Raw genomic sequence first — 18927 nt, 5'->3', positions numbered from 1 at the left:
CCTCTCGAAGCTGGCTGTATTTCCACTGCTGCTGCTGTTGGAACCGAAGTGCCAGGGAGAGGAACACCAGACTCTGGACTCCCAAGAAGCAGGACTGACCAAGCCTTAGCCACCTCAACAGACTGCTGGACCCCAGATGCGAGGAAGTGATATCCGAGAACCACGGTGGTGCTATTTGCTATAGACGCGAGGAGCTGAAACACCACTGATTTGAAGATTGCCGGTTGCTGTTGTTGACATCGCATTGCAGTTCAGGAGTCCCCAGATGTCCTCCCTCTTGGCCCCACGACTGGGGTCCAGGAACAGGATCTTCAGGGCAGCTATCGCCCTTTTCTTCTAACCAAAGGTACTGTACAGTCTGAGAACTTGCCTCTTGTTGTGTAGCCTTGCTTGTTCTCAGGTGAGACTTGTCTTTGTTACTCTGTAGAGTTGCTTGCACCTTCTACTACTCACAAGCCTAACAGCTTGTGGCCCTACATTGATTCTTCTTGTCTACAAAGATTTCTAAAACATTGTGCAAGACTTTTACTCGCCTTTTAAGAAGTGCTTCAGCTCGCCTGGACTTTAGCCCAATTGACATTGGCTTAGCCTGGCTCTCTGAATGACTCTTCGCTCCTCTGACATTGTGTTGCACCTATCCTTCCAGGAAAGGGTTAACTTACTTGGCATTGTGGGGTTCAAAAGTACTTGCCTGCTTCAGAATATTTGTCTGATCTCTTGTTTAATCTAATAACCCTTTTCTTTGACACTCAAAGTAATGCTCTAAATGTACCAGTGATAACAGTGTCCTAGCTATTTAAGTCACCTGAGGGTGTAGGAATTGTCTGTGTGCCATCCCCAATGGGTATTTGCTGATTTAGAGAAACTAAGAGTGTGTATTTAGGGGTGTATTTGTGTGTTACTGATATAATTGCCCCTTCTGAGGAAGGCTTATTCAAACTGACAAATAATTGTTTAATCAAGAAACCCTGAGTCGAAGTGTTTATTTGGATACTTGTCACTGTGAATCTCTGTGTAACTACCCTATTGCTCACATTGCCCCCTCTTGAGATATGTCTGGCTGCTCAACCACACTACCAACCTGTGTAGTACAGACTTATACCAAAGGTTGGGTCCCTATTGCCAGGTCGTCAAGGTTGTTGTAGTGCACCCTAAGGGTACTGCTCCAAATCTTGCCTAACACTGGTCGTAGCGGTGGGGATCTATTGTAGAGTTGTTACACTAAGCATTTGCTTTGCTTTTGTTCAACTAAAACCTTCAAAAGGCTAAGCTCCACTAGAACAGAAATTGTAACATGGCAAATATGGATAACTTCTGTCAGGAAGCCCTGATGATTTTAATAGTAGATCACCTGAAAGAAATGTGTAAGGCCGGGAATCTCCCTGTTAAAGGAAAGAAAAATGAATTGATTGCAAGATTGTTGAATCATCAACGTCTGGGTAGCAGGCCTGTCAGACCTACTAACCCAGGGAATGTGGAAATTGATAATGAGGATGATAATTCAGAGTCTCACTCCAATGTCTTAGAAGAGTCAGAGGAGTGAGAGGAGTCTCAACATGGGAGCCCCTATTTACCTCAGCAGCCCACAAGGTCCATCACTGAGTCCAGAATATGTGTCTCTTGCGAAAATGAGACTTGAACGGGAATTCAAAAAGTTACAAATCCAAGCTGATCCCAAACATAAAGACATCAAACTAAGGCACTTAGAAATGCAACATGCTCTTGAAATGAAGAAATGAAAATGATTATATCCCAGAGTCCTCTAGGTCTTCCAGTCCCAGGAGGCCTCACATGCCCAAAGAAGCAGTGAGTATGTATGATGTGAAACGTGATATTTTGGATTGGTTGGGTGCTTTTGAATACAATTATGGGATTCAGGGTTTCACAGGGAATCAGTTGATTCCTTGGCTTCTAGCTAGGATTCCCAGATTGCAACTGATGCTGTAATGGAGGTGGGGGAATTCAAATGACTGAAGTATGAAAATGTGAAGCTAGTTTTGGGAAAACTCCTTTCCAGTACCTTAAGAGGTTTAGGACCCTCAAAAATACTGATGCTACCCCTTGGGCTACCTGGGTGTGGGAATATTTGAAAAACTTGGTTGGGTAAAGGGTTACAGAGTGAACTGCTTTTGAAGGAATGAGAAATCTATTTTTGTTGGAATCTATTTTTGATGCCTGCTCTCCTGAGCTGAGACAGCACTTGGCTTACTCTAAAGAGATTGATCCAAAGAAGTTAGCAAAAGCTGCTGAGTTGTGGGTTGCCAACAGGGCCACTCAAAAAGGATAAGGGGAAGCAGCACACAAAAGATGACAAAGAGAATTCCAAATCCTCCCACCCAAAAAAGGGCCGCAAACCTAAGTGTAAGCCATATGGGAAACCAGGTTAGTCTAGTGAAACCCCTGGTGCTAAACCAGAGCGGGTCAACAGAAGCCCCCATTTGTCAAAACATTTGGTAGATTTTAAGCTTGTGGGTCAACTTGTGAAAGGGGATACCAGATGTAAGGGTAAACCTTCAGGGGGTCCACACTGCCTCCTTAGTCTTCATCCCTGAGGGAGAAGTTCATATGGCAAGTGGAGACTTTCAATTGTTGGCTGAAGATCCCATTGAAGTCTCAGCCAGTGTTTCTTTAGTGTCCCTGGGTCTGTGGGAACAGCAGAATGTAGATGTGTATAACTCTATTCCAGATAACGCAAAAGAATATTACAAGGACAGTGTACCTGTGAATGGTCAGGAAAGCCCTGCCATTAGAGACACTAGTGCCAGCATTACAGTGGTGGATGAAACCTTTTTCAAACCTGAGGATGTTGCTAAGGCACCCAAAGGCCCCACTAAACTGGCTGGAGGACCTGTCCAGATGGTTCCAATACTACCTGCTCTCATCCAGTGCAACAATATGTCTGTAAGAAAACCTGTCAGTGTACAGAATGAGGTGCCTAGGAGAGTCCTGTTGGGGAATGACTTAAAAGCTCTTGGAGTTGTATCAAGCACCCCCAAGCCTCCCAGCAAAAGGAAGCAGGAGCAGACTACACGGGCCAAGAGCAAACTTTGAATTACTCTCAATTGGAAGTTACAGAGATACCTATAACTCCCATTCCACAGGAAGAACAACCTACTGATTCCAGGAAGACCGAGACAAAGGGGAAACCCAAAGTCTCTGGAAGAAAAAAAGTGTCACCCCTGTGCACAAAAACAGGACATCCCCAAGAGGACATTGCAAGGTCACACCTGTGACCCCTCCACCAGCTGAGGCTGAGTGGGAGGTCCAACCAGAGGATGGTAAATCAGCTACTGATGACTCAGAGCTGGGAGACGCCCTTCATCCTGTTGGAGATCTGGATCCTAAAGACCCTGAGACTTTGCTTGCAGAAGGTGGCCCCTGTAGGTCTGCCTTCACCAGAGGTCAAATAGTGTCCTACTCTTGAAGGGCTTTGCCCGGAAGGGCAAGAGCCAGGGAAGCAAAGGCTGTACTGGGAGGATGGCCTCCTTTACAGTGAGCCTATTGAGACTACCCCATGGGGATTGCAGAAGACTTGTAGTGTCTCAGGAGGTGAGACCTCAGTTTCTACGGTTAGCCCATGAGATTCCTCTAGCTGGTCACTTAAGTTTTAAGAAGACCAAGGAAAGGATTTGTTACGCTCACCTGGATCCCACAGAGGCGTCGAACTGGACAGCTGCCTTCTCCACCAATGTGACGCGTAGGGCCGATATGACGGACTGGACTGGCCCACCTAGCTTTGTTTGCTTGGCCCGTAGGAATATTCTTCTGCAAATTGAGAAAGAGAATTAACCACCTGTGGAGTTGAGCGTAAATTCCCCCACACCCCTGCTGTTCTCCCCACAGATCACCTTTGATGTCCCCTCTTCTAGTCTCACCTGATGGTTTGAAAAGATGAGCTCTCCATCCTGAATTGAGTGCAGGGTGCGTTGATAACCAGTTGCTTCACTGGCTCGAAGGAATTGGTGAGTTCCAGAACAATATTGACTCCAAAAAATATGTAGTTCGTAAGAGTTCACATGTCTTACTTTCACTCTTGTCCGATTCCTTGCAGTTTGCAGCTTGACCCCGGCGAAGAGTTCCTCGTGGTAGCTGATGAAGTTCAGGTAAGGATTTGGCTTATCCTACACAGTTCAATAAAATAAGGCCAGAATGTAAACTGCGTGTTCCCTTATTCAGGTGTGGCGAGAAAATATGAAGTTCGTGGAATTATGCCTCCGGCGGTAAAATTAGGTAAGTCTATTGCAGTGAGAAGAGTTCCCCTTATTTGTCCCGTTGTCTCACCTTGTCGTCCTTTTGTTCCCCTTAGGGGCCGGGGTGCGGCGAGGATGCAATGGAGACTGTGCCGACCCGTGAAGAGGAATAGTACCCCCGGCGGCAATCGGGTAAGTCTATGGGGGTAGTTAGTATTGCCTCTGTTTATTTCCTTGGCTCACCTTTGCTGTTCTTGTGTTCCCCTTAGGTGCCAGGATGCGGCAGGAACGTGCAGAAGGATGCAGTGGATCGTGAGGATTCTGCGAAGGCCGGTGAGTTCAGCGCGGCGCTGCAGCATGCGAGGCGGCACGCGTAAATGCTTCTATCTTCCAGCTCGAAGGTGCGGTGTATCCGGAATTCAGGTAAGGATTGATGGTTTGCTCCTATTCTAACCTTTCTTCTTCTGTTCCTCCCTTTTTGTAGGAGCTGCAGACTCGAGGCGGGCGTGGCAGAAGACTGGATGCAAGCTTGCAGACACCGGTGAGCGTTACCCTACTGGATGTAGAATAACGCGAAGCGTGTGCTGCTCTTCGGGCGTGGTTTAAATAGCCTCCAAAGTAGTCCCTGATAAGTATTCTTCCCCAGCCCCACCCGAGTAAAAAATAGTCCCTAGATAAAATAGTCCCTTCCAAGCCTCATTTGGCTTGGAGTTCTGCAGCATGGTCTGCACCAGGTAAGCTTGCAGCATGGTCTGCATCAGGTTCTACTCTATGAGCCTGGCGCCTATGGCGCCTGGACTGACTCTCCATATGAGCCTGGCGCCTTAGGCGCCAGGACCGCACCCAAACAGCCCCTAACGGGGGCTTTTGGGCTTGCTCTAAATAACTTGATGCCTGCTTCCGGGATTGCTGGACCTGGTCTGGTTCCCTGAGGGTAGGCAGCATGACAGGATTTCTCTTTATTTTTACTGGCCTCAGATGGGGTCTGATGTAGATAAATTCTGTAGAAGCTGTCGCACTTATCAGACTTCTGGCAAGAGTGGAACCAAGAACGTGGCACCCTTGGTGCCTCTCCCAGTGGTGGGAGTTCCTTTTGAGAGGATTTATATTGGATGTGGTAGGTTAGACCATGCTACCAGGTATCCTGAAGCCATACCTATGAGGACTGATGCTGCCCTGGCAGTGTCTAAGGCCCTCCTTGTTATTTTTACCTGGGTTGGTTTTCCTAAGGAGGTTATCTCAGACAGGGGGACCAATTGTATGTCCCATTACATGGAGGCCATGTGGAAAACATCTGCAGTGATCTACAAGTTCTCAGCAGCCTACCATCCCCAGACCAATGGGTTGGTGGAGAGGTTTAACAGAACTATGAAGAGTATGAAATTGGGAACTTCTACTGCCATGCCTTCTCTTGGCTTATAGAGAAGTGCCTCGGGAAGGGGTTGGCTCAGCCCCTTTGAGCTCCTCTATGGGTCCATTGGCCCTAATCAAGGATGGGTTGGACAGTGTTCCTTCCCTCAAGCCAGTGAGAGTCACTGACTATGTGTTATGTCTCCAAAGGAGAATGACACACATGATGACGGAAGCTTCAGGTAACTTGAAAGCAGGTCAGGCTCTGGTTGAAGCATTGGCATGACCAGAAGGCCAACATTGTTGAGTTTACTCGGGACCAGCTAGTTCTAGTTATGTTACCTACAAGGCAGAGGGCCTTACAGGACAAATGGATTGGACCCTTCATTGTTGTGGGCATACTTGGAGCGGTCAATTATTTGGTGGGCTTGGGCAATCTCAAGGAGGACCGCAGGGTCTTTCACACCAACCGCCTAAAGGCCTATATCTCTAGACCAGAAATGGGAGCTTTGCTTCTAGCCTCTGCTCAGGAGAAGGAGAGTGAGCCTCTACCTGACCTCCTCAGGGGACACCTTTAGATGGAAAGATAGGAGTTAATCTCTCTTCTGATCTGACTCTGGAACAACTGGAGGAGTGCAAAATTCTGTTAAATCAGTTTGCCCCTCTGTTTTCACTATCGCCAGGCTTGACCCCTTGGGGCCAGCATGATATACTCTCTGGTGACCCTGACAAAAGCACGGATCACAGAATGTCAGACTATATAAGAGCCCACATAAAGGAAGAGGTCAACAAGATGCTTAATCTTGGGGTTATTGAGCCATCTACCAGTCCTTGGTCTAGTCCTGTTTTGCTAGTACCAAAGGCAGGATTCAAAGAGTTGAGATTCTGTGTGGACTATATAGCATTTAATGCAGTCACCACGACTGATGCCCCTCCTTTACCTAGGACAGATGAGCTGGTGGTCATACTTGGTTCAGCCAAGTTCCTAAGTACATTTGACCTAACCTCAGGCTATTGGCAAATAGCTCTGACCATGCCAAGGAATAAACTGCATTTTCAACCCCAGGAGGCCTCTACCAGTTTAGGTTTTTTCCTTTTGGATTAAAATATGCACCTGCTACGGTAAATCATGTTCTGAATGGGATGGAGGACTTCTGCATGGCATACTTGTATGACTTTGCAGTGTTCAGCGCTACTTGGAAAGAACATATTGACCACTTAGGATATGCTTTGCAGGCTCTTGAGCAGGCCAATCTGACCATAAAGGCAATAAAATGTCAAATTGGTCAGAGTAAAGTGGTCTACCTTGGACATGAGGTAGGAGGAGGTGAAATGAGGCCATTGCCTAGCGAAGTACAAGATGTATAAGGCTGGGACACCCCTACTACTCAAACCCAAGTGAGAGCGTTTTTAGGTCTCGTAGGTTACTATAGGAACTTCATAGAGAACTATGGGACCATAGCTTCTCCCTTAAATATGATCTCCTTACGCAAATTCCCCAAGAAGGTCAGGTGGAATGAGGAGTGCACTAAGTATTTGAAGGATTTAAGAAAGCCCTTTGTCAAGCTCCAGTCTTGAGAGCTCCTGGCTACAACCAATCCTTTATTGTACAAACTGATGCTTCCAATACAGGTATAGGTGCAGTTCTGATTCAGCTAGATGAGAAAGGCAGGGAACACCCAATCTGCTTCATCAGTAGGAAACTGAAGGACCCTGAAACATGGTGGGCAACCATAGACTGTGAATGTTTTGCTATTGTGTGGTCTTTGAAGAAGTTTAGACCATACTTCTATAGATCTACTTTTGTAATTCAAACAGACCACCAACCCTTGAAGGTTGATGCAGATCACCAAAATGCTGATTATCTCTCCAGAAAGTATGACCGACTAGAGTAAGGAGATTCATCCAGGGGTGGATTAAATCCTCCTGTCCCTTAGTCTGGGGGGGGATAGGGGAGGAGGCGAATATTAGGGAGAACTCTCAGAAATGTGCTAATTCCTCTCCTTCTTAGAGACCCCCAGCTCTTTTGCTGGACTCTAGGACTTTTTCATTTTTACCTGGAGAAAGTGAGACCCTTTTTTCCACTCATGTGTTTAAATGTGATTTTAACTGTTTTATTTATTTTTTGGGTTTTTGGAGTCTGACGAACTCCATAGGCATCTTTTTCCATTGTCACACAGCACCTTCATTGCAGTGGCACGGGGAAGTCTTTCAGATTTCCCCAAAGGTGTAAACACCTTTCTCTTGGATAACTACTGTTTCCAAGAGCTGTAAAGTGAAATTGACTTTACTTATAATTGTATCTTTTTTAGACCCAGCACATACTATCTTACAATACGGTGCTGGAGGGGTTACATAGTATCCCCTTTGTCTAGCTTCTCATGTAAGGGTTTTGTTACCCTTTCCTCGATGAATGACTGGTGGCAGTGGTTTACTTTTTACTACTGTGGTGTCTTTACCGCGGGCTGCGTTCGTAGCTGCTGTAAAGCACCCTTGCATGCCATTTTTGTCAAAATGGCCCGGTCTTCTTTTTTCGCCATTTCTTTGTGTAAAGGTCCTTCTTGAGATTTACTCTGCGCGCCAAACCAGGTTTTGTCCCTTTGTTAATTTTGCCTTTGGCGGAATTAACAAGTTAAGCCCACCTCTGGCTCCTGGGTGTCTGGTGGGGGCAGGAATGGAGGGAGGTCCAGGAATGCCCTCCTAGGTGATTGGCTGGCTGGCTGTCCGGCAAGGACCACCACCCTACTGGGTGATTGACAGCCAGGCTGGAATGAATGGGAGAAACCTGCATAAAAGGCGAAGCTTTTTGGCTTGGAAGGCAGTCGACCACTGGGCGAAGGAATCTGAAGAAGAACTTGAAGACTCCTGCTGCAACTCATGGACCATTCGTTTGCCCGGTGAAACTTTGCTGCTGTGCTGAAAACTCCAAATTCGTATCAACCGAGAAGTCCCTGCAAGGACGACTTCTCCATTTGAGTTGGTGGGACCAATCAACTCCAAAGTAAGCCACCTGGACATCCTTCTTGAAGCTGGTTGAATTTCCATCGCTGCTGGAACCGAATAGCCAGGGAGAGGAAGACCAGTTCATGTGCGTTGCTTTTAAGCTGTCCAAGAGCTCCAGGAAGATCCTCCGGACTCCCAGGTAGCAGGACTGACCGAGCCTGAGCCACCTCAAGAGTGCTGGAACCCAGAACCATCTCGACAGCCAGGAACCGCGGTGGTGCTGTTTGCGGTAGATGTGAGGAGCTGAAACACCGAATTGCCACTTATTTGAAGAGTGCCGGTTACTGTCAGTGACCGTCCCATTGCAGTGCAGGAGTCCCCATATGTACTCCCTCTTGTCCCCACAACTGAGGCCCAGTAATACCAGGATCTGCAGAGCTGCACAGGAACAGAAGTAATCTGCTGCATTTTCTTCTAACTAAAGGTACTGTAAAGTCTAAGAGAACTTACCTCTTGTTGTAGATTCGCTTCTACTGCTTACAAGTCTAACAGCTTGTGGCCCTTCATTGATTCTCCTTTTTCATCAAAGACTTCTAAAAACACTGTTCAAAGACTTTTCTTACTTACCTGCAAGAAGTGCTTCAGCCACATACCCTTTTGCCCATTGACTTTGGCTTAGGCTGTTTCACTGAAAGACTGTTCTCTCCTCTGACATTGGGGAGGGTTGAAAAGTATTTGCCTGCTTAAAAATATTTGTGAACTCTTGTTTGTTCTAATAACCTTTTCTTTGATACTCATTTCAGTACTATTCTAAATGCTCACAGTAACATATCAATGTCCACAGTGTCCTAACTATTGATGTCACCTCAGGATGTAGGAAGTGTCTTTGTGGTATCCCAAGTGGGTGATCGCTGATTTAAGAACTATGAGTGTGTATTTTTCGAAGGTATTTGTGTGTTGCTAAAATATTGCCCCCTCCTAGAGAAGGCTTAATCACCTGACCAGTAAATAAATAATTGTTTTATCAAGAAACCTTGAGTGTACGTGTTTATTTGAATACTTGTCACTGTGTAACCACTCCACAGCTCACATTGACCCCTCTTGAGATAAGCCAGGCTGCTCTACCACACTACCAACCTGTGTAGTTCAGACTTCTAGCAAATGTTGGGTCCTATTGCCAGGAGGCTGAGGTTGTTGTAGTGCACCCTAAGGTTACTACCCCAAATCTTTATCTAACACTGTTCCACAGCCGATGAGCACCATTCCTTGAGGGAGCACCATTACTTGCGAAAGCAGTGCAGGACTGCCAAAAACATGTGTCCCGCTAGAATATAAACTCTTGCTTGTTAGGCATGAGAATAAGCATTTGAATCTATGTGCCTGGGACAGGTGTATGTTAAATGCATTTTTACAGGTTTGTCAAGTGATTTTCTTTTGCAATAAAGATTGGGGCGTGGGGGTGTGGTATTGTGAACCACCCAGGATTTTTCTTGCTTCATCTCCTGTTTTAAAATGACAGTTGATTCGGGCACTTTAAAGATCCACGTCTGCAGCAGAAAGGTCACTGTAGGCTTTAGACCAAGACTAAAGTATTAAGAACTACTACACAATTATAGGTAGATTTAGTAAATCCACATAAGATTATCCAGCAAAAAAGAAGTTAACTGAATCGTGCAGTGTACTAAGCTGTGTTTAGACATGTGAATCTTTTGTCCACCCTGAATGCACATTCTGCAAGAAATAAAGTAGGAATCAACAGCCGCCTGGAGCTCAAACCCCATGCTTACAAAAACATGTGTCTTGCCAACATTTGCAACATGATTACATGGACTGGCAATTCAGAAGTATATATTCTATATGCCCCCATCACGTCCCTCGTTAGAATATACATTGCTGCTATAAAGCACATGCAGAACATGACTCTAGAACCCTCCTGCTTTGAAAAGGAAAACATTGCGTATCTTGGGCATTAACCTTATGGCTTGATATGTCACAATCGAGCCATCCCTAACTCCATGTGAGTGCTTGGGCTGTAAATGAAGTAAAGGCATCACCCATGACCATGAGAATGTTGAAAATAGAACAGTGGAGATGTTGCTGATTTGTGATTGTTGACTTTGTGTGCACCTCTTAGAGAGGCTATCTGGACAAGTTGCCACTTTATCTGATGCTAATGTGCAATTCCAAGCCCAGGCATAAAATAGTAGGATTTTGAGAACTAATCTCAAGTTACAAAGCCATTGCTTCAGGGGAGGATCATTTTCCTTGCAGAAGAGTAGCCCGTTTCTCCCGAATAACCATTGTATATCCTTGCAAGTGCTTGTTCTTAAAACCTGCCTCATTAATGACTACCTCTTTCTTTGTACACATAGACGCTGGATCCTTACAAGAGACCATGGGCTGACAAGGTCCAGGATGATGCCAAACAAGATGTGACAAATAACTCCAATAAAATATCAATCCACGCCAAAGGTACGTCAGGCACTAGGAATTCAAGTTTGGATTTGTACTTCTGAACTTCACATTACAAACCATGACTTTTGAATGTGAAAGTCCCACTGAATCAATGTTTACACATGCAAAACAATAATATAGATTTGAAATCCTAGCAAAGTTTACTATTAGCTATTTACACAGAATCGGAATAGGAAAACCTATGTTAGCTGATCAATAGAACTTCCTTAGTTGGAAATATTTATCTTTATTATTTTCACCTTGTGTATTTTAGGCATGTCATCTTCTTGCAAATGTTTCCATTTGTCCCAAATAGTGCATCAAATGATTCTAAGTATCCGTGAATAAGCACGATTGTGTGCAAGCAATGAGCCACGCAAGCTACACCCAGCCTTGAATAAACTCCCTACGAGGTATGCTTCTGCTGGGCCCGCCAGCATGCCGTGCAATAGCTCCCTGTACCTGCTGTTGAGACCAGACCCACTGAGTGGTGATTAACAATGCAGCCAAGAAGGGCAAGCATTCTAATTTTAGGGTTCTCGTCACATTTTAATGTTGCACGAAACCATTTGCCCATTTCTCTGCATATGTTCCTGGATTTTTGGCTTTATTTGTGTGTACAGGGAGGCTTCACTAGAAGTCGTGTCATTATGTAACCTGAGGCCCCCACTAGTGGAGGAGGAGGGTGCAGGGCTGCACCGCAGGACCTATTTTTGCCGCCCGCACTTCGGCTCCATTTCCTATGGAAAGATGTTCAAAGGTTTCCCCTTTCCACCCATGAGCTCGAGATGGAGTTGATTTTAAAAAGGGCACGGGAGTTGGGAGACCTTGCATCGGGACGGGATAAGATAATAATTTTTGTGGATTTAAGTAGAAATGTCATGGAAAAAGAAGGGCGTTTGTTGTGGCTAACGTGAAAGTGAGGAACAAGAGTCTGAAATATTATATGGTTTACCCAGCAATTTGTGGAGTGGTCCTGGATGGTGAAATACTCTTTTGCTGATCATCTTAGTGTGGAGGCAATTTTATTAGGCTTGGGCAAAGAACCGATGCTGGAATGAACTGCTATACGGAGGGGCTCAGTAGCAGTAAAAAAGAAGAGATTGGTATTCATTTTTTTTTTTAAACCTGTTGGATGCTATTTTTTTTTTCATGTTTGTGACTTTGATATATATTGATTTGTTTTTATTTCATAATATTGTTGAAGGGTGTAGATTGATTACTTAATTATTTTACACCAGCTTTTTGCTACCGTTCAAATGGTTGCTTACTTTTTTCCTTCGGTTCCTAGTCACGAGCAGGAAGGCAAGCTTGCTGGAAAGGGGCATCCTGCAGCGTTGCAACGTTTCGCTGCACGGTGTGATGAGGAAATGGACGGATTTGTGCAGGGGGGCAATGAAGCTTGGGTTGGCTGCCGCCCTGGCGAGCGGATTTCAGAGGCACTTTTTGGCAGCTCTGCAACGGCAGTTAAGATACGCGCATGACCACGGATGTCGGTGGGTTACTTTCAGTGCTCCGAGTTGTCAGTGGAGTGCACGTTGTGATTGGGGCGATCTCAATCTTTTCTGCTTTAACTTGCCTCATACAAACTCTTCAGGGACTATTTTTGGACACTGATGTGTGCTTTGGGTGTTTAAATCTGCTATATATTTCTGTCTTGGAGCCCGCCTGTGGAGAAAAGGGTTTATATCTGCAACACTGTTTTTGCTGTTTGTGCTACGGTGCATGGACAGAGCACATCTTTGAAAGGACGCAGCCTAATAATCCTTTGCATCGTATAGTGGCATCTACATGCCAGTGAAGACTCAAGAGAGCAGACGGTAAGGCGATTTGCCATATTGACATTTACACACTACTGGGCTGAGAAATTACAGTAGACTGCTGGAGCTTAGCTCCATTGATTCATGTATATCGCCCACCTATTTGAATTATAAAGCCTGGAACTACTTGGTCAACTTCTGACACGAAGGTTGTAGAAAGTAAAGTCGAAATGCAACCCTTGTATGTTTCTCTACAGGTCGCAACTGCGGAGGTGAGACTCTTTGAGCGGCCGGTTGTTTGGATCATTTGTTGCCAGGATCTACTTGTTTGGAATAGTATTAACTCCGATATGATAGATACTTTGGAAGAAGTTACTATACATTTGCCGGTCCAGTGGGTGGGAGAGACGGACTAAGGCAGCTCCCCAAACCATCAGGCGTTCCCCGGACGGCAAGTTATATAAATTGTGTTGTGTTTTCTGTGCAGGGCCTCACATTAACTTTTGCATTGCTCTAATATCTGTATATTCCTATAAGGGGGCTGCAAGGTTTTCCTCTACCCGATTGGACATTATATTTATTGTGCTGCAAACCCTAGGGACTTTTTATCGAACAGTCGACCACATATTGCATGTTTACCTATATTTTTAAATATTAACATTTTGCCTGGCTTTTATGTGATTTTAGGGTATTTTTTTCTTGTAGCTTGACACATCTTGCAGAGTTCAAGACTGTTTACATTTCATGATATATTTATATAATAGGAAAGATGCCTGTATTTATTCCCTATTGTGTAGCTTTAACCCATAGTATTTCGGGGCACCTTGACTGGGGTTTTCTTTCTATATCTTGAGGGTGCCCACAGCAGAACTATGCCGGCTCTAAGAAGCGGTTTTGGCTCCTCTGAGGAGCAAGCAACAAAGGGGCCGGTGACACAGCATGTTATACTACCTAGGGTTGTGGGAGGGGTGGAGTTTCCCATAGACGGGGAGCCTGGTCCTCTTCCCTCTAAGGTTCAAAATTTGGCAGGGGAAGAGAATACACTATATCAATGGAGCCTCCTAAGAAGACGGAGAACTTGCTCCTTAATTCCACTGCTACAACCATACCAGATTCGAATGATAGTCTTAAGCATCTGGAAAAAAATGTGTCTTTTGGCCTCATACTAGTAGACATGAGCTGACTGATGCAGAGTGTTTACAGGAATGTGTCCCCGGTATCAGGAGGGTGGTACGTTTTCGTGCATCCACACCACTACAGGAGGCAAACACAAGGGGAAAAATGAAGGGGAAATGCCTCCCTTGCTTTGACTCCTTTAGTGGGGCGGCGGGCTGAAGGCATTATGCGGCTACATACTGTGGGTAAGGCTCTAACCGCCCAGCATTCTGCCGCAGTGTTTGTATTTGGAACTACCAAAGGCGACACGAGGCAAGGCTTACCCTACACTGGGGGCTGGGAGAGTCAGCTGAAAGATGCCTCCACCGCGGGTCAGCAAAGATCTATGTTTAGAGTGTGTGGGGAGGATATGGAGGACCCATTTATTCAAATGGCTGATGCAAATGGGGTTCTATTAAAAGAAATTATTGATTTGGAGATGCCTATAAGATTTCCAGACCCCAGCCGTAGGGGCTTAAGGAGTCTCTCAGAGGGGGTTCCTTACAGATCTCAGAGATGAAAGGGCTAAAGAAGCTATATGGCCATCCTGCATAGAAGAAAACCATGACTAAGGGAAGGTTGCTCTGCCCGTTGATGTAAAAGAAGGCGGCACACAAACCGAGCCATGGGAGGGATCAGAAGATCAGATTGAGTATGGGGCTAGGGCTCCCGATCACAAGTTAGATGCAAATGAAAGCCTTCCTCCTATTCAGGATAGAACAGAGCGAAAACCTATTGATAATCGGGGAAGTGGTGATTTTATTTTTCCTCTTCTTTGTAATTTGCATATTATTTTAAATTTGGCACTCAAAACCCTGGGCAAGACGCAGTAAATCTTGGGAGGCGCCTTGGCGGGGCAACAATCGGCCTTCAACGAATTAACCATGCGATTGGCCTTTTTGGAGGGGCTCGTAGAGGGTAAAAACGAAGAACTATCTAAATCTGAAAGAGGCGGATAGATTGAGGGTCGAACAAAATATTAGGTTGTCCACGATGTATGCAAAACTCACCACACTACTAGAATTTGATTTCAGGTGAATGGCCATCTCCATCCTACAAGGGGGGGGGGAGAGTTGAAGAAACTATATGCCCCAGTCGTAATAATGTAGAGAATTTCCACAAATGCTTTAGATAGTCCATTTGTTGGACGTGATGGGACAAATGGAGGAGAGGGCAAGTCATGATTTAGCCTCAGAATCACCTAAGAGAGGGATGATTACGAGTATTAGTAGTGAAGAATCAGGCGAAGTGCTCCAGATTCCCCCGATAAAAGGGACCAAGTGTAAAGAAAAATCTAAACACATTAGAAAAAAAGGCGGAATCACCAAACGGGGAAATCTCTGATTCACTCAATCTGCAAAATCAGAGGGAGGGGTCTCATAATGTATCTAATTATGACATTAATGAGGTTCCTCAGTCACCGGTGCGCAGGAGGAAAAAAAAGGGAAAAGAGGAGTAAGGATGCCTAAGAAAACGAAAAATATGCCTGGCGCTAAAATTAAGGGGAGGAATTCTAATCTTGGAGCGATTAGAAATATACCTATGCAAGAAGATCAATCCAAAATGCCTTCTACAGGTAAACACCCTTCGAGTTGCGATTTGGTCCACTCTGGGGAAGGGTCAAAGGGGGAGGTGTCTGCGGTTGGGAGGGAAATAATGAATGCTAGAAAGATGCAAACCTTTGATGATGGGGGACGAAGACCGCCCCCAGACTAAACAAACCAAGATGACAGCCTTTGGAAAAATAGTTAGTACTAAGCATGCCAGACTGTCTACTGGTTTACAACAATTGGGGGTTCTCTCCTCACTGGGCACACAGTCTACAGTTCCTATATTGAGCGAGATATCCTCCACAGGTCCTCGGATAACTGGGGCACAGTCTATGGTAAGCAAAGACAGGGGGCCGGTCTCTAATGTTGTGACTAAGGGTGTTGTGCCCACAGGCTCGAAGACCATATTAGGTGATAATATGCTAGAGATAGCTATAGCAAAGCCAGAGGAACCCGTTCTTAACAGGAATAAGGGGATATCAGTCCCTGACCAGTTAGTTGCTGTGACTAACACAGGAAAAATCATTGGTTGGATAAATAACAATAAGGCAACCTAAACCGAACTAATCTGTTAAATACTTTTAAGAAAATCCCCTTACTTCGCTCTATTACCACGGATGACATGGACACCATTTCTCTCCTAGCCCATAATAATCTCCGAATGGTATGTAACTTCCATTCGGAGATGGCGGCCGATATGATCGGAGCACAAGAAAAAAAAAACCTTGAGTCATTGAGAGTTAACTTGCTGACACTCTCTAGTGCTGAAGAGGCTCACATCTCATTTGCATACAAGGAACCCGTTATTCTCCAGCATGGGGTCTGGCATGGATTCACATGCTCATGAATATTCCCCGTCGTCAGGCTGGGAATCCTCGGTAAAGAAAAAAACCAGTATCAGTTTCGTTTCTGATCTGTCTTTCGTAGTAATAACCAATCACTGGTCTCTGCGTCATACTGACCACAGCCAATGACTGCCCTCTACCTAAGCACCGCCTCTGGCAGCCATCTTCAGATTTTTACCGCATGTTCATGTGTTGGGATCCTCGTGCTATTGCTCTCGAGCGTTAGTGCTATTTTTTCACGTTTTTTCTCAAAAACGTTGTTTTTTCGGTCAAAAGAGCCTCAAGCTCCACCGACTCTCCATCCGATCAACGGGGACCCATTTCGGATTCGTCTGCGCCCCTCAAGGGTGAAGATTTCGTCGAGCTACGCTTTTGGAGGACTCCAGAAGTTTCTCAGGCCCGGCCATGGCCCAGGAGAAGGGAAGCTCGACGCCCGGAAAGCTGTTCAGGGTCTGCCCTGGATGCCAGCTGCAGAACGTCTTCAAGGAGGACGAACACTCTTTTTGTCTTTACTGCCTACATGAGGACAAGACGCACGTGGAGAAGAACTGTGCGTTTTGCGGCAACATGTCTGAGCGGACCATGAAGGACCGCCATCAACGTCTCGCCAACTGGCTAGAAGGGAAGAGCCCGTCCGGCGAGAAGAAGAGCAAGAAATCCAAGCGGTCTTCTAAGACCTTTGAGGACGCCCCGGCGACGGGGGTCCAACATAAGGCCAAGCACCGCGAGTCTGCTGGCACCGGGAGCGCCGAACGGTCGGGCTCTACGGGCGCCAGGCAGGGCGCACCCTCCCCGGCACCATCAACCACGAGCCAACGCTCTGGGTCGGGTAAGAGGAAGGCCGAGCACCCGGCGAAGCTCCTGGAGAGGCCCCGGTCGGGCTCGAAGGCGGAGGGGGAGCGAGGCAGTGTCTCCCCCCCCCCCCTCAAGGATAAGGCGGTGAGCGCACCTAAGGTGGTGAAGGCCTTAATCCATCCGGCCAAGCCCTCTATCGAAACTGTCGCGGCGGCCCTGGCTCAGCCTGTGGAGGCTACACCAGTGGTGGCGACCTCGGTGCTCAGTCTCCCTGCCACCTCGGAGGGAGTCCTCTTTTGTGCCCATCGATAGGACCCCCGTGAAATCCCCCGTGGGGAAGAAAAAGGGGGGGCAGGGCGTCGTCGTAGATTCGGCCTCAACCTCGGAGGAGGAGCTGGTCGAGGTCTTAAGCCTCGAAGACGACCCGCCCGTCGGGATGGATCCCGACGCAGGTGACGACGACATCGTCGAGGGTACCGACGGGGCCCCTGATCGCCCGTCGGATTCCCCTCTGCCAGCGCCGCGAGACAACTCGGCGGCCATTTTGTTGGCTATACAGTCCTTATGCTCTGAGATAAGGACGAGACTACCGTTGCCGACGGAACCTCTCCCGTCGGGGGACCCAGAACCGGGACCTTCTGGTGTTCCCCCTACCAAGAAAAGAAGGATCCACCCTCCACCTCCTTTTCAGCCGTCGCGCCCCTTCCAGCCCTCCTCCCCGTCCACCCGAGGGGATGATACGGGGACTGACACGGCAGCGACGGGTACGGACGACGAGGTATACGACGAGGATGTACCGTCGTCGCCTCCCACCATGGCTTCTCCGCCCGACGAGATTGGATCGTTCCACTCAATGATCGCCAGGGCATCCGAGCTTTTCCAACTCTGCCCTGAGGAGAAGAAGGGAGGTTTCCTTTATCAGCGGCGCAAGGCCAAGAGGAAGACGGTCCTCACGGTGCCTCTATTGGACGACATTTGGGATGAGGGCCTCACCCTCCTCAAGAACCCGTCCACGACGCCAGCTAGAAGAGACCGGTACGAGAAAAAGTACCGGGTCCCGGACACGGACCCCCTGTGCCTCCGGGCGCAGCCTACGCCGGACTCCGTCGTCTCCGCGGCGGCCAGGAAAAAAGCGGGGGGGGGGGTGCGGCCTCCACATCGACTTCCCCACCGGACGGCGAGGGAAAGAAATTGGACGCTATGGGACGCAGAGTCATCTCGTCTGCAGCGACGACGATTAAAGCTGCCAACGCCTTGGCTATCGTGGCCCGATACGACAGGGATCTCTGGTACAAACTGGCTCCCCTGCTGGACTTCTTGCCGTACGACAAGAGGGCAGAGGCCCTGGAGATCCTGCAGGAAGGTGAGGTGGCTTCGGACCACGCCATTACCGTTGCGACGGACATCGCCGACACTGGGTTCCGCCAGTTGGGCAACGGCGTTTGCCTTAGGCGGCGTGGATGGCTCAAGGCTACGGACTTCCGTCAAGACGTTCAGACCAGAGTCCTGGACATGCCCTTCGATGGGAACAACCTGTTTGGGAAAACGGTGGACGATTCCCTTCAGGCCATTAAAGCGGACACCGAGACGGCCCGGGCCCTTGGAGTTCTGCAACAACGACGGACGCCCTTTCGGAGCAGCGGAGGCAAGGGCGCCTCCAAAGGTTCCGGCGGCGGTTTCTCCTCCTACCGTCAAGCAGCCCGCTCGTCATCTCAGGAGGCCTACAGAGGACGAGGCAAGCCTGGCAACCCCGCCGTCGTCGCCAAGGACAAGGCGCTAAAGGCTCGTCGAAGCAGGATTGAACCGGCCGGGGGGTCGGGCCCTCACCGAAGCACCCTGGTGGGAGGCCGGCTGGCGAGCTTCGTCAGCGTGTGGGAGTCCATCT

The 18927-nt window shown here is 47.4% G+C and overlaps 1 protein-coding gene across 2 annotated transcripts in view; it reads left to right on the top strand.

Moving 5' to 3' along the window:
* Nucleotides 1-18927, top strand: part of LOC138468306 (zinc finger protein 318-like) — a 616069-nt gene that overhangs the window by 504034 nt on the left and 93108 nt on the right. For both annotated transcript variants that reach the window (XM_069608799.1, XM_069608800.1), the window contains one exon: nt 10856-10955. In XM_069608799.1, coding sequence (XP_069464900.1) covers nt 10856-10955 — 100 coding nt within the window. The remainder of the gene's footprint in view (nt 1-10855; nt 10956-18927) is intronic.

Source organism: Ambystoma mexicanum, chromosome 4q (assembly GCF_040938575.1).
Source record: "Ambystoma mexicanum isolate Mex_15411 chromosome 4q, UKY_AmexF1_1, whole genome shotgun sequence".
NCBI classification, from domain to species: domain Eukaryota; kingdom Metazoa; phylum Chordata; class Amphibia; order Caudata; family Ambystomatidae; genus Ambystoma; species Ambystoma mexicanum.
Note: the sequence above shows the minus strand (reverse complement) of the source record. Positions and strands in the feature narration are given on the sequence as shown.